At 34.7% G+C, this 26256-nt stretch overlaps 1 protein-coding gene across 1 annotated transcript in view; it reads right to left on the bottom strand.

Moving 5' to 3' along the window:
* The window catches only part of KCNH7 (potassium voltage-gated channel subfamily H member 7), a 221047-nt gene that overhangs the window by 33332 nt on the left and 161459 nt on the right, over positions 1-26256 (bottom strand). The window contains exons 7-9 of the mRNA XM_035571085.1: positions 16680-17105; positions 7740-8139; positions 6847-7046 (exon numbers count right to left, since the gene is read on the bottom strand). Of these exons, the coding sequence (XP_035426978.1) occupies positions 6847-7046; positions 7740-8139; positions 16680-17105 (1026 nt within the window). The remainder of the gene's footprint in view (positions 1-6846; positions 7047-7739; positions 8140-16679; positions 17106-26256) is intronic.

Genomic DNA, 26256 nt, shown 5'->3' with positions numbered 1-26256 from the left:
ACTTATTCCATGTCAAATAATTTTGGTTTATCTATTTGACATGCTTAGAGAGGAGGAAAGTATCACTGAGAAGGAAATAAAACATTTTATGTGGAATTCACAATTGAAATTTAGAGATGATAGTAGGGACGTGATTAATGTTGCCTTGAAGAACGTAGTCTTTTATATGTGGAGAGGGAATCCAGCTGCATCAAGTACGCTTTTACAAGATGACAATTAAATATCACTCACACAGGTATCAGACACATTTGTGACACCAGAATTAGAAACATTTGTACGTATTAACCTCAGAAAACTAGCAAATGTTTGGGGCAAAAGATAAGATTCATGACATGTTGAGGTAAAAGATAAGATTCATGACAATTTTTATATTTTTCTCTCCTCAGTTCTGGAACAGGTATTGTCCCACAGAAAATATTTAGACAACATCAAAGGAGAAGTAAATCAGAATCTTAACTACAATACTCATCATTAAACATCAAAATATCATCACATCCTATATCAATAGGATCACAGAATGTTTGAGGTTGGAAGGGAGCTCTGGATGTCATTTGCTCCAGCCCCCCCCCCAGCAGATTGCCCAGGACCATTTCTAGACAGCTTTTGAATCTCTCCAAGGATGGAGACTCTGCAGCCTCTCTGGGAAACCTGTGCCAGCACTCAAGTTACTCTCAGTAATAAAACCTGCTTCCTGATGTTCTGATAGGAAGATTGTGTTTCAGTTTGTGCCCATTGCCTCTTGTCCACTGGGCACCACTGAAATGAGCCTGGATCCATCTTCTTTGCACCCTTCCTTAAGGCATTTATACAAATGAGTAAGATCCCCCTGAGACTTCTCTTCTCTAGGCTGAGCAGTCCAAGCTGTCTTAGCCTTTGCTAATATTGGAGATGCTCCAGACCCTGCAGTCCAGTAATCAAAGATATTCCTTGAACTCTGCATACAATCTTCAGCTGTCATCCATTTCCTCTGTTGGAGGAATAGGTGGGATCAAACATTAAATGCCACGCAGCAGTTAAAGAGGGCAAGAGAGAAAAGAGTGTCGTGGGTCTGTTTGGGGCCTGTTGAAACTCATTTGAGCTAAGTTTTTCTTGTCCTAGGATCAAAGCCAGACTTATGAGCGGGAAAGAACCCAGCATATAGACAGAAAGATAAAGGTAGACTCTCAAGTTCAGATGACAATTTAAAACGGAATAAACTGAAACCCTGGTCCTTCCCCACATTACCTCTTTATTACTGCCCAATGTTGCAATGGTTTGGGAAACTATTCCAACCAAAAACTAACCCAGCAAAAAATTGAGCAGCTAAAGATGCAAAGAAGCTGGAATAAAGATACTTTCTGTCTTCAACCACACATACTTATTCTCTATTTAGATCCCATCTGCATAATACAAATCTCAGGACACTGGTGTCACTTACTACTGAATTAAGTTCCTGGACAGTTTGAAGAAGAAATTTTGAACTACTCACAGGGAACAAACCCATGCCTTGGAGAGATCATTCTAATGAGGATTTATATTCAAAATTAACATTTTTCTTTGTGTTCTGTAAGAATGAGTGAAATTAATTCATGGTAATTAATATATTTGGTGAAATAACCTATGTCTCCAGTTTTTATCTTTCTCCCACATAATTTTAGCATTATTTGAAACTCTTTAGCTGGAAAAATTGCATAGATTTTGAATTAGGATCTCTGTCCACTAGTGGCTGTCCCCTCAAGAGGGAAAGAGTAGTGCAGGATTTAGTTCTGTTATAAAGATATGACTTTCAGATTTTAATAGCAGCTTCATCTAGGCAAAGCCTTTATGTAATTCAACCTAGTTCTATTTCTAGAGAGAATTTACTATTTCCGTGATAGCTAATTATGGAAATCAAGTATTTCTATAAGCAGAAGGCTGAAGTATTTCCAAGGGCTTTCACCATTTAGAAAAGAATAAACAAGGTCACAGGTGGTGATAATTCTGTTTCAGCAGCTCTTGGACTCCTACAAAGAATAAGAATTATTTCTGATGATTCTTCTTTGTACCAGAAAATATTGCAGTCAGATTTTATTTTATTTTTTTGGCAGGGTATGAAGGAGGTCCCTACAACAGTTGAGAGAGAAGTTGTGATGATGTGCTAATTCACTTTTCAATGAGATTTGATGGCTGACAAACTTATCAAGAATTAGTTTCTTCTGCTTTCACTCATTGGCATGAAACAGATTTGTGTGAAATTACCGGAGCTGCAGTGGATCATTCTTTGTCTTACCAAACTTTCTGAGTACATCTGAAAGGTGATTTCTGAGATGTTACATTTCTGGATGAAGAGGACAGAAAATGATTTCAGCTTCCTCAGAAGTTCACTCTTTCATCAAACGAAAAGGTGAATGTCTGTACAAGCTGGAAGTAAGCCAGATCCACGTATTTCCAAAAATACGGTGATGATAGTTGGAAAATTATTAATTGCTCTTGTTTTGAGACGTTAGACCAAAAAATACTATTCAGGAAGAAACTGTTAAAAGATCACTTTGCAAATAGATTGACATTCTTGAACCTCATATTGTTTATATGAGATCTTCTTTCCCATAACTTGATTAAATGTAGTCATTCATGTTTTTTAAGTAGTCTTGTTACAGAAAAAGAAAGAACAGCTTTACATAAACAAACAGCTTTACATACCTCATATCTGAGGTACTTTTTGGTAAGCTTATGTCGTATGATTTCCATCATGACATAGAGGCAAGTAACAGTACCACTTTTCATTGTGATTACATATTCCCTCTGTGTAACCAAGTACTACTAGTTTTTGTTCCAAACACTTCTAATTTGGATTACTCTTCTGATGTTATAAGCAACATTGCTATTTTTGAAATTTTAGTTTACTTTCCTGTCTTTCTGTTTCAAAGATACTGCTGGCAATAGTTGTATTGGTAGATTTGTTTTGGTCATAAGAAGGGATTACAGTAGAGACAAAAGCAAGAATTACAAAGTGTAGTGGTTTCATACAGTGACCAGTGTCCAATTTCTTACAAAAGAAGCCTTACCAAAGCAATGATGAACCTGCCTTTATTTGATAAAGTGGCATTGCTGGTTCTGAACTTTCAAGATAGCTGTGTGTTCTGCTGTACTTGCTTGATGGCTGAAGCCAGTTACAAGTGTAAAAACAACCATTTGCCTGGATGCTTGCTAGAGAAAGGTTCCATAAATTTATACATAAAAATGTTGACTTGCTCTCTCCTTTCATAGTACCAAAGCCCAAACCAAAAATGCATCTGTCCTGCATCCAAAATTTTAATTAACTTACATTTGGCTAAACACTTTCTAAACTTGTCCCAATTATTTACTTTGAACTTTTTTTTTTTTTTTTTTTTTTTAAGGTAAAATAAACCAATAAAGCTATTCTGATGCACAGAAGATCCATGGAAAGAAAGGGGGAGTTTATAAATAATACATGCATAACTTAAAAAAGGATCTCAAACACTAAATATGTTATCTTTTTAAAGAAAGCATCACAGGCATGCTATTATCAGTGCTGGACTGATAATGCTGGAATGAAGTAGGGAAAAGAAGGCAAAGAGAATTTAGGAAAAACAGAACAGGATAATTTAAAAAAAGAAAAGTAATTGAATCTTTGAGACTGGTGAGTTATTTCATGAAACAATATACACTGTAAATAATTTTCTTGGAATTTAACTTTGCCAGTGTATACCACAGGGATATGATTTAAATTATGCTTATTCTGTAGACTCAAGATTTTTATCCAGATTAAAATAAATCCCAAATCCTGTTTATCCAGTCCATGCATAATTATGTGGAACTGTTTTTTATCAAAATACATTATGCAATGAAACATAATCAAAGAGATGTAGAAATGAAGTGGAGGGGCACAAATGTACAAATAAGCAATGTTCTCAGGATATTTCAACAGCAAATTTTTAAAGCTACTTTTAAGTTTAGCCATTTCAAATAAAAAAAAATATATTATCTTCTGATTTTCAGTGTAAAGTGTAGGACTTTGTTTAAGAAAGCAAGGTTATGTAGTCTTAATAAAGTATTATTCCTGAGTTTATATTTTTTTCCACATTTCCTGATTTCTTATGTATACTACTGATGATAATTAAAAGCATCTTTTGAAACATGTTTTCTAGTATTATTTTCATATATATATGTGTATGTGTATACATGGTCTGTACATATATATATATAGTAAGTTATTCATGCATTTCGTATTTCAAAGGAGAAAGAGGATTGAGTTTTCTAATTTTACTCAATTTTCAGTAATGAAATGAAATGAAAAAGAAAGATTGGATCAAATTCTGCCTTCAGATATTTGTAAAAAACTCCTAGTAAATATCAACAGGAGTCAAACACATTTGTCTGAGGGCAGTATTAGCCCTTTGGTGTGTAAATGCAAATATTTCATGCAAAATTAAGTTCTCAATACCACATGCAAGTCCATTCATATGCACATGGCTTATAGCTGAGAAAACTTCATTGATGCTTGTGCTAACATGCATATATGGTTGGAACTAAGAGCATTCACACAAAGGATAATGCAGAATGATCAGCATGGCAACTTTGTCAGTGACATTCCTACAGAGCAACTATCTAATGCAAACCAATATGCACATGACCTTTTTTGGGCAGAAAAGCATGATTTGAGTTGTGGGGTAAAACAGTGATTAATAAATGCGGTTAGATTAGCTTTTCTTAATACCTAATTTTAGAAGCCATTTTGCCCCACATCTGATTCTACTTGGACTATATTCCTTTGCTAACTACCCTTTCATCATGCAAAAAAATACAATTAAAATTAGAAAGCACTGAACAAGCTCTAAACCCAACAGATAACATGGATATTCTCCACACTTTATACTGGAATTAAATTTGATATAAATACCTCCTGCTCTTACCAGTGGGTGGTGTTATTCCATGTATTTAGGTATGAAGCAGACAGGAAAGAGATAAATCTTTCATAAGTACAAAATAAATCAGACAATTGTCATATTATCCTTGCACTAAGTGTAATATATTCAAACTCACATTTTATGAAAATTAAGTGCCATAAAACCTGAGGGTTAGAATTGTGAACTCAGGAAGAGATAAAACATAACAAGATGCTAAACTTGATTTTTTTTCACATTTTATTTAAAAAAAAAAGCCTCCATACTGCCTCACAATCATACTTCAGAATATGGGCTATTAAATCCATTTAGTTACTCTTTCACATTAATGACAAATCCAAGACTATTTCCATTACACCAATTCCTGCATTATGCAAAGTTTAACCTGACAACATCCAGTTTTAGTTACTATTTCATGCGAAACAGGTGTTTGTACATCCATTAGTGGTAATGAATTAGTTAAGGCATACATGATTTTGTAATATCTTCAGAAATAATTCAATAAACTACTTTAGGCTTAGGCTGCACCCACCTGCAGCTTAAGGGCCTGATCCTACAAAGTGCTGAGTATCCCATACTCCCATTGCCATCGGAGGGAATTAAGGCCTTTCAGTGCTATGTAGGATGAAGCTACTGTTGCTGCCATTCACTGCAGTAATCCCCAGCAGAGGCTTATACAAATATCCTTATTCTGTGCTGGGCATAATATCCCTCTGGGGGGGACACTTGTGGAAGTGGGAGGTGAAGCCCAATATATTTAAGCTTTTGTCTTACTTTTAAGATCTGCTTTACTTAATGGTAACCATAAAGTCAGGCTGTCATTGATTCAGGTTTATAAAAGCTTTAAACCAAGACTATAGTTTCTGCTTACAGCAGAAAAGTATACCACTCTAACAGTCTTATTCACAAACGTACATATGGATGCCACATGGAAGCTGTTTGAATTTGTCAAAATCTGGGAGGTTGATTTCTAGTTAAATTGTCACCAGAATTTATAGAGTTTTATTGTTTTTACCAACTTTTTGGAGAGCTTTGCAAAGTCTTTATAACTCAGAATAGCTCTGGAAAGTACTCCTCCAGAGACATGGATTCACAGATACTTATGCTGCTCTGTTCTCTCAGTGTCTTCAAAACTAAGTCAACTTTTCAGAAAAATAGCTGCTATCTTCAGAAAAGAAGCCAGAAATATAGATGCTTACTTTTGCTCATTAGAAAATTGTTATTGTTTTTTTAGCTGGCCAAATATTTCTACATAAGGAGCATTTACAGGTTTTTTAATCAATCCCTAAAATCAAACCTCAAGAACAGAAAGTCTTGTACCTTGCCATTTCCTAGAAATGAGGTTCTGTGGATTGCTGAATGATTAGTAGTATTGTGTTGACTTTCAGTACAGAATTATGTGATTATGAATGCAAGCAAGCTACTGTTTGAAGTGTTTGGATGATCATAGCATTTCTCTTGAAAAGAGCAGTTGACCCATCTGCCTGATCCTTTCTTCCAGCCACTGCCAATATACCTGATGTAAATTACATGATAGGATTTTGTAAAAGAGTTGATGGCTGCAGGCTTTCTACAAGGGTAATGCTATAGATACCAATAAAGGTATTATTGTTTTATACTGGTAGTGGAAAATCAGACCAAAGAACAAACAAATTTCTGAATCACCTATGTATGCAGCAAGCCCACTTTTTTTTTGTTGTCTTAAGCTTATAATAGTCCACTGCAATTCTCATTTTCCTATGCACAATAAGAGTTCAGATTTCTGCTATAGCTTGTAATAATCTAAGCACCTAAACGTTTTAATGCCAACTTTGAAATGGCTTGATTTTCAATAATTGCTATATATCCATCTTCTAAAACTCGTACTGATAAAGTTAAATAATGAAAACTCACGATCACTTTCTAAATTCACATCCATTTATCTATTCTTCAGCACCCATGCCTGAAAACGAGAAGAACATACCATGTTCATGTCAATGCCATTGGTGTACGTCCACGCATGCTGGAAGTATTCCTCAAGTCGCTGCCGCAGAGGATTAGGGATTTGATGAAAGCGTATAAACTCCTTTACTCTCAGCATCTGCATGTGATACCGTGCAGTTCCCGAATAGAGTCTTTGGATTATTGCAGATACGTTTCCAAAAATACTCGCATACATTAATGCTGGATTAAATAGAAACAAAATATGCTCAAGTTCCATCATTGGGTTTTGCAGGTGATGCAACAGCGCACAGTAGTGAACTTTGTAGACATAACAGCTCAGGCAAGACTAGTAACACTTTCAAAGATGTGGATTTGAATTACTTGAAGCTTTTTATTTATTTGATTATATCAGAACCAACTCTGCAGAAGAAGCTTAAATATTAAATGGTAATCAAGATGGCAATATTTTTCTTTGGAGATTTGTAGCCTTGAATTTGCTGTTGTAAGTTAGGGTCATCTGATTTTACATACTTTGGTAGAGGTAAGAATTAGGAACTAAGGCTAAGTACAAAGTTAAGAACAAAGGGCAGAGGTAAGAAAGTACACATAAATTTATATCTCAGGGTTTAAAAAAATATTTAAAAAGTCATTTAGTTAGATACATGCTCATAGACCTTAAAAAACTGTAGCTTTTTTCTAATAACCACTTTAGGTTGGTTCAGCATAATCTAAGAAACATTGATACCTCAGGCTTCCTGACACTGCATGAGTCATCACAACATATTTTCACATATAACTGTTGCTTTCCTTAGGAATTTGCCTCTCCAGCTGCATGCTTATAATTTTATTAGCTTAGACTTTGTTATTTGCTCAAACACCGCAAAATAACAACAACAACAACAATAATAATAGTAATAATAATAAACTACTTACAGCCAATCAACATAACACAGATGGAGAAGATTTTCTCTGAGTTGGTGTTTGGAGACACATTTCCAAATCCTACACTTGTCAGACTGCTGAATGTAAAATAAAGTGCTGTAACATATTTGTCCTTGATGGATGGTCCAGAGCTTGCATCACTCTTATTGTAATGCTTTCCTAATTGTTCTCCTAAAGAATCCAACCAGCCAATCTTATGTGCCAGGTAAGGTCTTTCTACATTTCCAATGGCATACCAAATGCAAGCAAGCCAGTGTGCAATTAGTGCAAATATGCACATAAGGAGCATCAGAACTGCAGCACCATATTCTGAATATCTGTCCAATTTCCGTGCTACCCTCACCAAACGCAGCAGTCTAGCTGTCTTCAGAAGACCTATTAATGTTGTTGTCTGTAAAAAAAGATATAAATTGAAAAAGATTTTCCCTGTTAGCAAACGTACTCACAATTAGTTGGCATGAGTAAACCAGTGCAAATTCCATTATTTTTGGGGAACAGACAAAAGCAGTAAAGTAACCCTTTTCAATGTCATCTTGATTGATTTTCTTACAAATTCATTGCATTTTCTATCAAATTCATTACAAAAACAGTGAAGAAAACAATAAGCAATGCACATTTTAAATTAAGATATATTGACAGTTGTGATCATCTTTCCTTTTGAATATTATTCTTGATCTGGTCTCTTAAATCTGCCCTAATGGATTTAAATGATCCATTAAATCAATGACGTTTTGGTATGCTAAAGTTTCTAAGTTGTTGGAAATATTCATAATTATATCATTGGCCTTGTAGGTAGTTAATATTTATGGTATTTGAACAAAGGTGTGTGACTATTTGATCCTAACTTGGAGACTTCTTACAATGCTCTGCCATACATGTTCTAGAAGAGAAGAGGAATAGAGCAGAAATGACCCCAAAAGAATAAATATCTTGTTCTGCAAATATTGTTTCTGTCTGTAATGCTCAGAACAATGTACTCAGGTAAAAGAAGATGAGCCATTATGCAAAGAAAATCATGGAAAGGTTACTGTTGCCACACTCCAGATTAATATTCTCTACATCCTTCATTCTGCAACTTGCAGGTGTAGTGGTAGAGGTCACTAATAAAAGTACTACACATTTTAAAAAGAATATGGGTCAGATATAGGACAGGAATATCCAAGCATTTTAGTGCCAATCAGCATCATGATTGATTGCAGTCCCTTTGGGGTTCTGATCTTTCTAAAGAAATCTAATGCTTAGTAATATAAATTCACAATTTTCAAATCAATCTGTGAAGCTTTGCAATACTTTCAAATTCCTTGTAAAAGACATTGACAACGTAAATAATAACTACTGTATTTCAAAAATAACTTTACCATTTTCTTACCATTAAATCTAAGCATATATTAAAGTACAGTAAGTGTCAGGGTACATTTAAAATGTTTTTACTTCCTTTTTTAACATGCATGTATATTACATTGCACTTAATAACTGGGAAAGTTTTCTGACTTGTATGAAACACTCTGATGGTAGTATGCATCACATGGAAGCTTTCTTTCAATGTCTACTAGACTTGTAGTTATATTTTATTAAATCCTTGTATATTCACCATGTTTCTGAGTAAAATTCCAAAGCCCTTGGAACAAAAACAGATGCTTTCTTGGCTGCATTTGTCAGCAGAAAGCTGAATATATTTATAACATGTAATTTTCTCATATTAGAACAATACATTTTGAAAATTTAGTGGTAATATTAATTAAACCACGGCTATATGTGATAGTGAGAGATGCCAAAAATGAAGGAACTGGCAGCTGAATTAAAATCCATTCATTGTTTAATAATGAAGTAAAAATCATCCTTGTGACACCACTACCTATCTTCTAGTCATTTACCTTATCAAGTGTGCACCTTGAAAACACATTAAACACTATAACATGGGACAAATACGCAAGCAAAGCCAATGTTTAATTGTCTGTATTTTCTGAGTAAATGAGCAAGAGGATAATATACAGTAAAACTGGGTAACACTCTGGTTAACCTAACATCACAAAGAATAATTTCATAGGGAATTTCTATAAAGAAGGCTGTTTTATTGATTGTGACCTCAATAGACTGAGACACCACATATCCTTCAAAAACCTATGCCTAAGTTGAGCTTCAGCATGTGAATATCGTCATTAGGTTATTTTTTTGTAAGGTAGGACAGGCTTTAATATTTATGACCCTTTAATGACAAGAGTAAACTTTAAAAAAGATAACATTTGTCCTAGTGAGGCTGTTGAAACCATTCTATTACAGATGTAGTTATATCTTTACACTATGCAAGATGCAACATTTTCTTACAGCACCCCTTAAAAAGATCTGTGGGTAGATTGTGAATCCCAAACATGTCAACAATGTTCCACCCCATTCTTAAGATAAGACTGGGTAATATTATGCAGCCTCAATGTCAGCTGCATGCTTAGATACTGCACCCGTGTGAGACCTGGTATATGCCAGAGGTGTATAACACAAGCAAACTCCAGGTCTGCAGGGTGAAATCAGCACTGAAGGGAACCAGATATGTTTTAAACTATCAAGAAACTAATCTTGAGTTTGTGCTTCCTTTAACTCAGTGGAGACTCGGAAATACTGCTGACAGTAGAGGTGGAAAGCATGATCCACAGTTTTTGGTGTGCTTTTATATGCTGTCCACTTCTCCGTGTGGATATAGAGTTCACAAAGTACAGTCTGCCTCTGATGTGTCATTTGCACAGGGACAGACGTACTTGGTGTCAGAAGTATGCCTCATGCAGCTTAATTTCCTTGGTGTGCTGGGAATACTTCACTCAGCACGGCACACAAGGAGGCAGAAGTCCACTCTGTCTGCTTTACCCATTCAGTTCCAGCAATTAACATCTGTAAATAGCAACCTGATTGATGATTCTCTGTTCTCTGAATTGCTTGCTGCCCTATTTTCATCATACCTGGCTTTATCACTTGGATGACAAGTTCAAGGGTTGCTGGATACCCAGCATCAGGATTTTTTTTAATTATTATTATTATTTTATTTCAGTAGCAACATTTACTGCAGGCTGGAAGTATATAAGAATCTCATAACTACTGAAACTGTGAATATGGAATGGTAGAAGATGGAAAAAGGTTAATTTCCCCCCACTATAATATATTCAGTGCAAACAGCATTCCATTTACCTAAGGCACTTAACTGTATATACAAACTGGAATTCATTAAGACCACAGAATATTTAAATGCTTTCAGAATCTAAAACCCCTACAGACATTGAAGAAGTTTTTTCTTTATTGGTAAGATTTATTACCAATATGAAGGTTTTAGGGTAATATCAATTTTAAATATATTCTGTGGAAAGATACATTGTAGATTCTCAAATGTACTTATTTACCACAAATAAACCAAATTATTGAGAAAAGTAAAAAAGACCAATGCAGATTTCTCTGTTACGTTTACATATCCCATTCTGCTAACCTAATATTTTTTTTAACCAATATAGGCAACATAATTTTGATAGTTTTGCCCTGTTTGGTTATTGCATTACCTGTCCTTTCAAAACACTTTTGATATTTTCCAGCTATAGTACAGAACGGAGACCTGGATTAGAAGTGTATATATGTATATGGCAGTAATTCTCTATAGCGATTCTCATTCTAGTTACGACTGCAGCTCTTCCCATATAAAAGTTCCCCAAAAGAGTATAATATTTTTTATTTTTTATTTTTTAAAAGGAAAGAAAAATAATAACTGATAATTTCAGAAGGGTGTGAAAATACATAATCTTTATCTTTTTATTGTGCAGTGAGAAAATAACACAACTTCTTTAAGAAAACATTCAAAGTAATAATTGCTTCAGCAATGGTTTGAAAGCAAAACTGTCCTAAATGAAAGAATCCTCATCCACGTATGTTCCTCGAGACGATCATCTTTGTGCCATATTTTGTTCTTAATAACTTTGTTAAGAACAATACTTTAAATTGCAGACTCTGTATAGACTTATAGTAAAGATTTTGACCCTATAACTTAACATATTCATAGTGCAGACACTATAAATTTGCGGACAGAACACCTCCCAGTAAAAGAGACATGATGTGCCTGAGGAACTGCTGCTCATTTTTCAAATGTTAATAATATATAAATAGATATTTTTCCCCTGGTGTAAATGATTTTTTTTTAAACTCTAGTAATAGAACAAAAAATAAAAAATAAAAGCCATACGTCATGCCTACAATGGTTCTTTCACATCTACATGGTTCTTTGCATGAGCTAAGTAACAGCATAGAAGACATTTCATGTGATCATAGAATATCCCGATTTGGAAGGGACTCACAAGGATCATCGAGTCCAGCTCCTTGCCCTACACAGGACCACCCAAAAATCAGGCCCTATGTCTGAAAGTGTTGTCCAGACCACCCAAAAATCAGGCCCTATGTCTGAGAGTGTTGTCCAAACACTTTTTGAACTCCGCCAGGCTCATTGCTGTGAGCACTTTCTTGGGGAGCCTGTTCCAGTGCCTGAACACTTTCTTGGTGAAGAACTTTTCCCTAGGAGGAACCCTAGCCTGAACCTCCTCTCTGCAAAAAGTCATTTACAATTGGTGACTTTCTCACTGATGGAGAAATCCTTACTTTTGCTCTAGATTTTTTTTTCTTTCTTTATAACATCCATTATCATTAATGCATATGTCTTTAATGCCCTCTCTTATTTGTCTCTTTTTTCAACCAAATAACCCACTGATGTGTACAAGTAGCTCAAACTGTCTCTTCCAATGTGCACTTGCTTACACGGTATTTCATCTGCCAGGGTTCTTTCCAGCTTCCTGGTGTTGTAAGGTCCTCAGTTTCTCAATATTTTCTTGCACCTAAAATTTTTTGGTAAAACAATTACCATCATTCTACCCTTCTTGCAGACTGCAAATAAATCTATGAAGCATGAGTAGTATGGTATCAAGTACAGTTAACTCTTTTCTCTCTGATACAAATCCCTAACACATTCCAGAATTTAGCTTTTATTTTAAATGGTGATGGGGTAAGGAGATGTTAAAGTCCATTGATCGGTGGTGCTGCAGTTAGGACTATCAGGTTCAGTCTCCAATTCTAGAACTGCGGGACTTTTCTTTTTGTTTTGCTTTATCAGATATGCTATATAAGTGAGGACATGTCAAAACTTAGAGAGGAATGTGAGTGCTTTGATTTATATGTCTCCCTTTCATCCAAACCCCATCTATTTTCTTGTTCTATTGCTACCAATAGAAGACACTTTCACCCTTACATTTTGTGAATATAATGGATATACCAATATATACCAATACATTCAATGTATTTATTTTTATGTCCTAAGGCAGCAGTTTTCCTGTTGATGTGTTTAATTATGTTCTGTAAAATAGTTTTAATCACTATTATTTGTAGAAACAGAAAAAGTGAAAGCCTTCATAGTTTTTTTTTATTTTTATATTTCAGCTGAATGTTATGTCTGACCTCAAATAAAACAAAAAATATGAAAATTATGTTGTTGAAACCATTACCATCATTTGTCAGTATCTTTTACTGCAGTAAGTTCTAGATGAAAGGGAAGAAACTCTGGTTTTCTATTTTTTTTTTCTTTTTCTGTTTTTCTCTGAGATGAGCAGCATAATTAAAAATAAACTACCAAAAGAATAGAAAGTAAAAAGTCTATGTATCCATTATTTTATCTTCATAAATATCAGGAATGTCACTTAATATTTAAAACATGCACACACAAAAGGCAATAGTTTATTACTAGCCATAATAATTTTAAGAGTCTTTTTAAACAGAAGAAAGTTCATTTTAAATTCTATTAGTTCTCAATTTAGAAATTGGAAAGTTAACTGTTTTACTCTGTTGCTTTCCTATGGCTGACAAAGTATAGCTCAAATGGAAGCATTCAGATAGTGCCGCTTGCGGTATTTGGATTATTATCTCCTGCCCTTTCTAGACTTGGTTTGATATCAAGGTGTTTTAAAGCTGGGTGAGCACACACAGACCTCTCTTTGGAGCTTATGCTGTTTAACAAAATGACTGTTCAATACAATTGTTCATGGGGATCTTATTTGAAGAATCTCTAGGTAAAAAAAAGAGCTATTTCATAAAAGAGGGAACCCTCATGACAGCAAAAAAAATCTATTAAATGAAAAAGGCTTCATTCTAACAGTTTTACATTTTCTCCCTCTAAATAAACTATCAAAAAGGGATTTCTGTGGAAATATTATAGTTAGCTATACAGGAAGCAAAACTGCAGTAAGTAGAGGCTTAGAGAAAGTGATCGACATATTCAATACCATGAATGAGAGAGAAGTCATTATGGCATGATGAACTGGTCATAATGCATATAGTTTCATTGCTGCTTAGGTAAACAAACTAGTTTTTCCCAATAGTGAAACTTCAATTAACAGGTTTGGAGAGAATAAATAATTAATTTACTTATATCTGCAATACCGAAAATGTCATTACAGAATCACAGAATCACAGAATTTTAGGGGTTGGAAGGGACCTCGAAAGATCATTGGGTCTAACACCCCTGCCAAAGCAGGTTCCTTAGAGCAGGCTGCCCAGGTAGGTGTCCAGACGGGCCTTGAATATCTCCAGAGAAGGAGACTCCACAACCTCCCTGGGCAGCCTGTTCCAGTGCTCCGTCACCCTCACCGTGAAGAAGTTCTTTCGCATGTTGGTGCGGAACTTCCTGTGCTCAATTTTGTGCCCATTACCCCTTGTCCTGTCCCCACAAACCACTGGAAAGAGATTACTTGTTCCAATAATTTCTGATAATTTCCAGGTTTTGATATTTAGCTACTCATCTATAGAAATGCACCTGTCTTCTACTAATCTTTAATATTATCTTATGTTAAAGCTATCCATTTAGCATCAGTTTAGCACCTGGCACTTTACTGTTGAGGATTTCTGTAGCAGGGGAGGGGTGGTAGGATGATGTTTAGGGTATGATGATGATCCAAAAAGCACTCCTTCACTGAGCTTTGGAATTGATCACCGTTGTAATTCATGCTGTTCCACACTTCCCATAGCTGAACAGAATTTTTGGTAGTGATGAGTGCTCACTGATCAGAGAGGGAAGCAGACCACTCTTGCAGGGGCATGATATGGTCCAAGTTAGAAGTAATGCCATTGTCAGTATATTTGTTGTTCATGTGCCTGTGCTATCAAAAATGCAGAAAAAAAAATCCTGAAAGACTGAGATGTATCCCAGACAATGAATGCAAAAGGTGAGCAGACAGTTTCTCTTGAATCTCTGACCTTTTAAGTCACCTTCTGAATACAAAAGTTTTCTTTTGGTAAGAGAACTAGCAACATATTCCCTCTGTCCTTTACTCTTTTTCTTCTTATTTCATTCATTTAAAAAACATTATTTTGACTGCATGGTATTACCTACTCGCATCTCCAGATTACTCATTTACCTTAAGTATGTATGCTCATGTTCAAGTCAACAGGAATATCACAATTGATTGGAATGTTCTTATTGATTTCCATGACTTCTGAATTAGATCACTTTATTTATAAATACAGGACACAGGAAAACATTTTCATTAAAAAATTTTTGAGAAAATGAATTTAAGAAAAGCATGACTGACCCTACTTCTGAATTTTTTTAAGACTGAAAAAATCTCACATGACTCTCAAGGTGTGTATAGACATGTGCCAGTTGTTTTGCATTGACCCTTAAATACTTTCTTAAGTTTATGTGTAATTTGTGAGAATAGCTAGTGTACACTCAGAATTCACTTCAGGCTTTTGGGGCAGACATAAAAAAAATTGCTGGCACAGTAACTGACTTTTATACAAAGGAATTCATTTTCAAATGGAAAAATGTTTTCATATTCTTTATATTATGACACAGACGTATGCAATCAAAGCTCATGCTAAGAATGCTGATTAATTTGGTGTTTTCACCTTTCTCTCCTCAGTTAAGGAGAGGTACATATGGTCAATAAAACTTTCTGTTTCCTGTAAGTCAATATGTGCAAACCAATATTTTAAAAAAAATGGATTTCTGTCTGTTGAAAAGAGACAATCATATTTTGCTGGGTTTGCTTTTTTTTTTTTTAAAAAAAATAACTACTTTATTCTATGGATCATGAAAAGAAAAACTGCAATTCTTTACTTGTCAGTTCAGTTTTCATCAAAAAATATGTTATTACTTTAGACCTTCTGAAATTAAATAAAAATTCTTCGGAAGGAGGCAGAACTGGGTCAGGCATCAAGAATACAGTGTATGTTTTATATACACCTTTGGGCAATTTTGAGATGCATATATTGAGCACTTTGTTAACCCATTCTACAGATAGGGTGAAGACATTGGTCATGCGAGCTGTCAGTCTGGCAAGATTAATAATCTTTTCTTTCTTTCTTTTGGTAGTCCATATTCTTGATAAAATTGACAACAGCCAAATCTTTTTGTTAACTGGCAACGACTAGCATACTTTGCACTTCAACTACACTGTTTTACACTGAGTAAACATCTGATCTAAAGATTTTGAACAGAGATAATTTATTTTAATACTTTAATGTCAACACAATACTTATGCATTATGGGCAATTTTTACAAAATCAGCAGCAAGCCAAAGGAATAAAAGTTCTGAAATAAAAATATTTAAACAAATCCTTTATAGTTGTTATATATGTCATTATTTGTAATGGTAGTATCAAATTTGATATAATAGAAAATCAGAAATGGAATTGTTCAACTTTTCTCCTGCCAATGAAAGGCATTGACAAGACAATATTCCTTGACATAGACAATATTCTACATTATTCTACTAAGGAGGATTTAATTTTAGCTTTAATTTAAAAGATGGAACTACTAAAAAGCTTATTAATTGAGTTGCAAAAAATATATATTTGGATACACAGATCATTGTACTAATGTCAAAACTTAAGATTTAAGATTTCTCATTTATTTAAGCTTACCTCTTCAGAGCCAGAGCCAAAAATCAGCAGGTCAAAAGGTATTGCAGCAACCATGTCAATTAGGAACCAGCCTTTGAAGTAGTGAATTGCTATTTTTGCTGGGTCACTTACCACTTCTTCATTCTGGTTTACATATGTTGTTCTGAAGTTGATTAGAATGTCAATGATAAACATAATATCCACAATTAAGTCTACAACATTCAGTGGGCTGCAAGAATATCCACACTCTCTTCTCTTCCGTTCCTCGCTATCATTCAGAAGGAAGGCAGCGGAGTAAGGGGTGAAGATGGCAGTATATATTACCAGCAGCAAAATGAGCCAGTCCCAGACAGCTTTAAAAGGACTATAGTGCAATATAGTAAACTTGTTGATGCGAGGTGTCTGGAGTTTATATTCTGGTAGAACATCAGCCCCTAAGGATAGAACCTAGAAAAAGAAATATAGCATGTCAACAATCAGGGCAGTGTACCTATTCCCACTTTCAGTAAACTTGGCAAATACAGTAACAAACTTAAAAAGGATTAAACTTAAATTCCTTAGTGTTTTGGTAGACTGAACTTCTGTGGAATTCATCACCTCTGCCAGGCTCAATAAATTCATTGACAATTTTACACAGTAGATTGATTTTTGTTCTCTGTACCACCCACTAAGTGCCATAAAATCTTCATAATTATACACATCATCAAATTCCTTCATCTACCACATGATAACCTTGCCAGTCTGTTCATGGCCAGTGAGAGACTTTTCTTGCTGTGATGTAGTATTTTTCTCTCAAAGCAAAGCTACTATCATTAGCTTAAATACACTCCAAAAGAGGCTACACTCATTACAAAATGCTTATGCAACCAGAAATCAAGCAGTTGGAGAAAGACCTGTTAGTATACTTGACAGCTATCTCCACTTTGAGTTTTGTGGTGTGAAAAACTTTCAAGCATGGACAAATTTTATTCAGGCTACAGTTAGCATAGTTAATGGTGTGACAAAGAGGGGTTCCACAGAAGTACTGCCTTTTGCTTCACTTCAACTTTCAACACCAATGACTAAAGCTTTTTATCATTCCTTTACAAGAGTGGATTTGTTATCTGTTGGTGTTTTTTAAGTACAATTTCAATTTCATTTGGAAGAGATTATGTTTGTATGCACTGCTTGATTTGCTGGCTTTGTAAGTTGAAATGTTTGTTTTGTTGCAAAGAACAAGTATAGAGTGGGCACCAGATAAAACAAACTTCTTCTGGCTGCTCCTCCAGTCTCACTTAACTCTGACATGAAGGAATAAAACCTTTAAGAACAAAAAGTTAAATTACATTTTTGCCTCTGCTTAATGCTTGGCCTAGTTATAGAGACCGTCAGCAATGATGCTAATTATTGCCTTCTGTGCTGCAAATGCTTTCCAAATCCTATGGGACTCAGATCATCACTTAATTTTACACAGACCCATGAACAAACATTAGATGGTGACAACCTTCAGTTACTTCCCATTTGGTCAAGTGACATATTCAAGAAATCTTATGCCAATTTTCCACCAGTTACTTCTACTTATTCCTTTTCCCCTGATAATTAAAAATAATGCTGTTTAGAAAATCAGACCTTTCAAAAGTAACTAAAATGAGTAACTATGCTGAAATGAAATTATGACTGGAAGGAGAAATACCTTGTCAGCAATGTTTTCTGCTTTTATTTTTTATTTTTTAGCAGTAAGTAGTTCAGGATTAGAGATTTCTGTTTGTACAAAATTGAGGAATTTCATGCTTCTTGAACATAATCTTGTAAGATTATAAGGGTCAACACACTTCTTTCTGTTTAGCTTTCTAACAGCAAGTGTTGTATAAACCTTAGATCCTATCCTTGGTAATCCAAGTTGCACTTTTTATTCAATGAAGTTCTACTCTGAAAATGTTGTGAGAACACCAGGGTTAATAACCACTCTCGTCCTCTTAGTTTGTGAAAAAAGAAACAATTAAACCATCCAGAAGATTATATGGTACCTTCAGGCAGCCATTAAGCGCCATGCTGAGGTGATGGTAGAGGCTGTTAATCTATTTTTTATATTGTAACTGGGTCTTGCACTTAACAAAATGTCAGCTTTTTTTTTTTTTTTTTTTTTTTATGGATTAAACACATTAGCTGACAGCAACCTGAAGCAGAGACATTACTAAATCTCTTAAGCAGTCTTAATATTTTCAGACCCCCACCTTGTTAGTTGACTAGAATGTTTTCCTAGTATTTGAGGGTGGTATATGTGGCAAGGCAACTGCTATTTATGAAATTTATATCCATGTTCTCCTGCTGGATTTTCAAATAATGAAGGAAATGGATTACACAAAATGAACAATAAAGTTTACTTCACATGTTTCTTGTAGTCATTTGAAAATTCCAGCCAGTGTGCTTCATTTCAGAGCAACATATAATGTAAATTGAACTTACTCCCCTGAAACCCGGCTTGTACTTTCAGTTAAATTACATTTATTTTTAAGTTGGTTTAGACTGAGGTAGGTGAAACAAAAATATTCAGGCAAAATAAGGGAACTGCAGTATAAAAGTGATCAGGGAAAAAATGGATCCAACTTTTCCATTCTGGTTTCTTAGACACACTACAGGAGAGACTGACTGGTTGTGAGTTTCATATTCATAATGCAATGTAGAACTTTACATTTCTACATTGCTTACTCTAATGCAATGGGAATCAAATACAAACACTCATTATGTAATTATTTCTGTTTGCTGGATCATGAGAAAGAAGATGGAATATAATTTCTCAAATAAAAAATCACAGTTACACATAAAAAAGGAGCACATTATTGGTTTTCTTGTTGGTAATTTCAATAGAGACTGATTGAACATGAGATGAATTTATCTTTTTGCTGTTGTGTGACATCCTTGCAAGGATCAGACACCAGTGTTAACTAGCCTGTATTTACCTTGGCTAGATGGAAGACTTTAGTGTACTTAAAGTTGTTTTATCAACTTTTCTCTTCCGGACAGTGAAACTCGTTTCACAGTTTGGATTGTAATACAGGTGACTTAGGGACCAAAATGTTTTTAAGAGTAATGAGCAGCACTGGGACATCCAGCATGAAATCAAGCCCCAAGTATTGTAGTGTCAAAAGGTCTCTGAACCTTGGGACATCATGTGATGTAAAGCCAAGCTTCCTGGCAAAGAGAAGACTACAACACTATTGTAAGTAGCAAAAGTCATACTAGCAGTAATGGTATTTCTTTTTTAAAAAATTAGGGGTATTCAACCTTGATGACATACCATTGCACACTTGTTTTATCTGGTGAAAACAGGAATGCATTTCTAACTGCTGTTTTACATCTTTTCCGTTGCATTCCTGTTTATTACAGTTAAAACAGTGCTGCAGCAAGCTAGAAGACTCTTCATTCAAAAAGACTGATTCCGGAATCTTGCTTCGGGTATTTCACACAGATAGGGCTGGTGAACATCTTTTGCTCTTTTTAGGTTCATGTATTCATTTTTTAAGATCACAAGTTCAAGATGGCACTTACAAAGAAGGGCTGCAATCTGGGGATTTATATTTCAGTTCCCATAAATTATGGAGTGAGGTCGAAATAACTGTCATAAATTCACAGTTTTAGACAGATTTATCATTCTGAAATGTTTGATAATTTTTAGTTTCTCCTTGATAACAGTGGTTCATTGGATTTGAAATGAAAAGATATTTAGGAATAACGGGAATTTACTAATGGATGCTGTTCTGTTAAGCAGAAGCAAAAGAAGGGGATGCACCAGAATTACTACTTTTTTTAATTAAAAAAAAAATCCATTCCACCACAAGTAGTGCGGATCCAGTTTAAACCCGATCACGCTGCTTGTGATCACTTTTTTTTGACAGTTCTAATATTTTTCCCCTCAAGAAAACCTCCCTGGTACTGGGGAACAACATTGTGCTGTGTTCAAAAGACTGTTTTGCATCGTGTTTCTAGGTGAAGTGTCAAGGAGTCTAACTGGGATGATGTGCAGTATAGCACACTGGCCATAAGCTTCACTGGATAATGTGTTTACTCTTGTTATACGTTCTGCAACACCACAGGCAGCAACAGCATTTGACACTTCTAAGAGAAATACTAAGATTCTTCAATTTTCTTTAAAAAGGAGAATATATAGGCAAAACATCAGTCAAGATGTTGGATGATTGCGAATTATACTCTAGTCTCTGCCACTGAGTTTCTAAGTGATCTTAGGCAAACTGACATTTAACCTCTCTGACTTCAGTCAGATGGAGAGAATGATATTTACCTACTAAACTGTAAACACCTTGCAAAGGAAAATCAGTGTGAAGCATTTCTAGAAGATGTTATGTAGAAGCAGAGTTATCATCATTCTTATTCTGCTAAATTTTGTTGATTTTTTTTATTTTTAAGATTAATTTCACAAATATTTGTCCTCTTTATTTTTTTTTTAAAGTTACAACTTAACAGCGGCACTTTTCAATTTTTATTTTCTGTGTGACAATGCTTTATTTTTGTTATCTATTATGCAAACTGCACAGTTTCAAGGGACTCTGAGAGGCCCACATCACTATGTAGCACATGTATATTCATAAGAGAATTGTGTTCTGAGGCTTTTCAATCTAAATTTATTAAAGAATGCAAATGTAGACAGTAAAAACCAAAGAACTAGAAACACAAAGAAGCATAATACAGATTTAATAAATCATAACAAAAAAAAATAAATGATGAGCCATCTGTTATGAATACCACCATGAACTGTTAAAGAAATACTTCTGCCAAACTACTGCACAGACTTGCAATAGGGTTTTCCAGTTATTGTTTAGTGCTGCCTGTGAGGAATTGTAGTGTGAGGTGGTTATATGCTGGACCATGACTTTCCGAGTAACCGTAGATTTCTATAAAGCTCATGAACATGGAAACCAGAAAGCATGCCTGATGCTTTCGAGGAGCACTGAATGCACTTTGTGGACATACTGTGATTGCACGGACAAGATGCTATGTTCAAGTTATTCAGAAAGCATTGGACCTTTAGCATTTTTGCTAAGAAGTCACACAATATTTGTGCTGTATATTTCCAAACAGACAGCAGATACATGATTACAGTACACTTCCACAAACAATGCAAAGCACATTTGCAGTCCAGGTAAGACCTTTCATCATAGATGGAACTAATACACATTTAGGAAATTTGAACAGAGAGAGAGCAATGTTTCCAGGTGGCAAAATATGAGGGAGAAACAGGGCATATACAAGGGATAAAACAAAAACAAACAAACAAACAAAAAACAGCATTTGTAATGCATATAGAATGCTTCTATTCAAATGTAAATGTGGAAATTTAATGAGTGCAAAGCTTAATATACTAGCTTTTCGGAAAGACACTTTCCTATGTCTCATGACAAAGTGTGTCTCACATGAACTGTATATTATGTAGATTTGTTCAATACTACATACTGTTATGTCACTATTGCTTTTGTCACAAAGTAAAGCTTGTACTAAAAAAGTTAGCTCTTACATAGCATTTCTCACTTTAACAGAATTTCAAAAACATTTAACAAAGCTCAGATTATAAACAAAGCCCTACATTACTTGCGGGCTAATCCAAAAGCTATTTGGATTAAATAATATTTTCAGCAGTTTTCAACTATAAATAGTGCTGGTGACTAGGAAATCAGGTAGCATCTCCTAAATTCAAGTAGAGTGACGTTATTATTCATGTTTATTCTCTGATGCAGCTCATGGTGCAGAATGAACACTGCCACCACCCCCAAACCCTCAGATCTTGGGTACAATCTCTTCCTTTTAACAGGTAGCTTTGAACTCAGGTTTACATGACCTCATTTTGCATTAACTCAATTCCCAGAAAACTGTGGAAGCTAAAGGAATAAGAAAAAATCATGAAGAAGATACAGAAGCTAGAGCAATATTCCTGTAATAATTAACCTGTTTTATCATGACCATAGACCTTAAACGTGAATGGTAAGTGCAGTTCAAAAAAGGAAGCAGTATTATTTCAGCTTTAAAAAAGGGTATGATTTTGCATTGGATATTTTATTAGATTTGTGGAACTCTCTTCTCTTAATATAACCTCTTCTGGCTCTCATTTCTCCTGTGTATTAGCTCTACTGAAGCTACTAAGCTATAACTGGCAAGGACATCTTTTCCCCTTTCTTCCCTATTCATAATATTATCATGAGACCCCTACAGACTGGACCTCCTAAAGAGGTCTGAATCTAAAAAGCTCTAAATCTAAAAAGACCTAAAAATAAACACTACGCAAGCATTAAATTAAATCAACAGTTGCTCACTTATGGCAGGCATTATCTAATTCTCCACAAGACTGTTATGGTCTTTCATATTTCAATTGTCTTAATGACAGTCTTCCTTGATGCTGACATGAACAACTGGTAAGTTTATTCTGGTACTGACAGAAAGTTGAAATGCTTTTGATTTAGAGCTTTAGAATGTAATCCTGCATTATATTCTCCTTTCACACATCTGCATTAAAAGACATTTTTATATGTTTTTCGAAGGATAGCTATTAAAGAATGTCTTCTAAATCGAGAAATATTGATCATGGGAATGTTAATAATTGTCTTCCTGGTTTCAAGGAACTTGTCTGTTTTAAATGTTTTTAATATTTTTTAAAAACTTGTAGCATGATACTTTGGATATAGTGTTGATATTTACCTTTCTATATCAGAGAGTTTGAAGTATACCTGTGAGATATTATCACGTAGTGTTTTAATGGCTTTCATATTTTGAAAATTAAGCTTTTGTTAAGGAAAATCTGCTGTTGTGTGAAAATATGTGCTCTACATGCTTCCCATTTGGGACTTCAGGTACCAGAGGAAATAAACCTTTCTAATGTACTCAATACATTTTTGTATGCAGGATCAGAAATAGCACAATAGATTTTTTTTTTCTTTGTAGACTATGTCCACATATTCAGCAAGTATAATTTTAGGTAGGCATTGAAACCACGTTTTTGTTATTACTGGATAAACCTGCAAAACTTGAAGCTTATCTGAGCATATTTGAATCATCTCCGTTCCAGAAGTCAAACAGTTTATAAATGCCACTAAATAAAGCCTTTTTGAGTTAGTGAAAGACAGACTTTGTGTCATTCTCAACCTAACTGAAATACAGAAACTCTAGATATTCAGTAATTTAATATTCTGGTGGAGCTGCAATTTGGGAGGCAATGAGATAGTATGAAAGAAGAAAAAGATGGGTAAGTTTTTATTGGTACATGGAATCTGTCTGATGTGGTGTTAAGCAATTTTTATAATAAATGTCCAAGAAATTTCAGTGAAGTTAAAAGTTAATGCTGTTTGGTGTTAAAATTTAAGAAAAAGAAAAATTCTAACTGAATTCTGATTTTAATTGCCAGAAAAATTGCTAATTTGATGTTGGAAAATCAATAGAGAACAGGAATTGACATTGATTTAGACAGGTCTTGAGCACCTATAAGTGTAACACTGTTGCTTTCACTGTTCAAATTATTCTTTTCATGACACAATCAAATAATTAGATAATTCTATTCAGCTAAAGATAGCTAAATATGCAGCAACACAGAATCAACAAATCATCAAGGAAAGTTATGTGTACCATGACATTAAAACAGTAGAACAGGATTCTTTTCATGTTTGTTCAGTAAATTGTGCAGGTTTGATGGAATTAATGTATCTGTGGATGTTACTGTCAAACAAAATTGCTTCACCAAACTTGAATACATGTAATAATTTAGAAAACTCACTACCTCTAACCTATCATTTATTTTCTCATAAAGATAGATATTAAAAGAGAGGGAGTATTTTTATAGTTCATTTTCCATCCATTATTTCCCATGAAGAAAATTATGAAATAGCTTATAAATCTTAAACCTCAGGAGTCTCCTCCTGCGACTCAGAATGCAATTACTTTCATGTTAGTCGGTAATGCATCATCAGAGCAACACTTGGAAGCATATAGATTTATTGAGTGTGCTTTACTGAGCTTTAAATCTTAACTTAGTGATTTGCAGATTATCAAAGAAGAAATTAGCAACTGATTTTTAGCAAATGTTAATGCTAGAATATGTATTAAAAGTAGTGTAAAGCTTTTTCTGAATTTACTAAGAGGTGTTATTCCAGAAGACAGAAAACACTACCCTTCAAAATGCTGAAGAGTTTGTGATCTCTTCATTGCTCTTCTGGCAACGTAACCAGTAAGCTGTTAACAAGCATTTATAAGTCTGAACAACAAAACACCAAGGGTCATATTTCTAATAAGGGCTTAAATTATTGCTGTGATTTTTAGTCACCTAAAAGATATTTTCTATCATTAGCTCATGACATAACAATGAAACAAAGTAGATTTTGTGCTTTTTGATGTTATCTCATCTTCCTCAAAGTATTTCTGAAAAATGTACCTTCAGACACTTTCCCCAGCTTCCAAACACTTTGATGCAGTTAAAAAGGAGCATAAAGGTGGCAAGAGAATATCTGAAGTACACAGGGTAAAGATGAAGCAGCTACAAGCCATACTTCGGTTCTATGATTACAGTATTGACTGATGAGCATACTCCAGCCTCGTTCACTTTAAGTTCAGAGACATTGTCTTAGCATTCTGCCCAGGTTGCTATTTTTATGACACCTGGGAATGTTTAATGTATTACCTAACCTTCTACCAAATTTAATCACTAACATCCCAACTAAAAAGGCATTTGGCAGGGGTAAATAGAATGGATTACATACAATGTGATTATACAAATCACATCTCATTATCAAAACCAACCTATAAAATCACTGTCCTTTTGTCTAGAGCAATCCATCCAATTCATACAGGTTATGCAGAGAAAATGGCAGAGTTGTGAGAGGAAAAAGGCCATGGAGAGCTGATAAGAGAAACTTGTCTTTCCTCAGTCCATAGCTGGATCTAAGATAAGACATTTTTCTGCTTTTCCAATATAAACACATAGTTTGGTTTGGGGGAAACATGGCAAGACATGGTAGGTGTCTTATGACGCTTCTTCATTAGCTACTCTGCTACTCAAACAGAAATGTTTTGTTAGCATGGCACCAGTGAGTCAAAAGTAACTCCAGAAGCTCTACCTCACCTCTGGAATGCTAGATGAAGCTCATGTTTGGGAGAGCATAGGACTCTATGGATTTAACCAAGGACATATGGGAATCTTTTACAGTATGTGATCACATGTATGGTTGCAGGTATCAAAAGCTTAAATCTGGAGAAAATATGCTTAGGATAGAAGCCTGTCTATAAACTCCCCTGTTCCCAATATTCTTTGTTTTCTAGATGTATTGAAAAATTTATCACACTGCTTAAACTGCAGAATGGGTCATTTGTTTTTTTCAGTTTCCTTAGCTTACTTGGTATTGTTGGTGCAAAAAGGAGAGAAAATAGCATAATATATCTAGAAAAAATTGTCCCATACAACACTTACTTTTCAAGCTTTGTTTGAAAACCTGGAAGGAAGCTGCAGTCAGCATGTTATCCTAAAAAAATTTGTCAAAATAAATTAGCTGGCCTCTAACATGTTCTACAGGATGACCATGAGCCCCAGGCACAGATTTCTTGCTCACTTCCAAACCCAGCAACTAAC

Source organism: Cygnus atratus, chromosome 6, assembly GCF_013377495.2.
Source record: "Cygnus atratus isolate AKBS03 ecotype Queensland, Australia chromosome 6, CAtr_DNAZoo_HiC_assembly, whole genome shotgun sequence".
In the NCBI taxonomy this organism is placed as follows: domain Eukaryota; kingdom Metazoa; phylum Chordata; class Aves; order Anseriformes; family Anatidae; genus Cygnus; species Cygnus atratus.
Note: the sequence above shows the minus strand (reverse complement) of the source record. Positions and strands in the feature narration are given on the sequence as shown.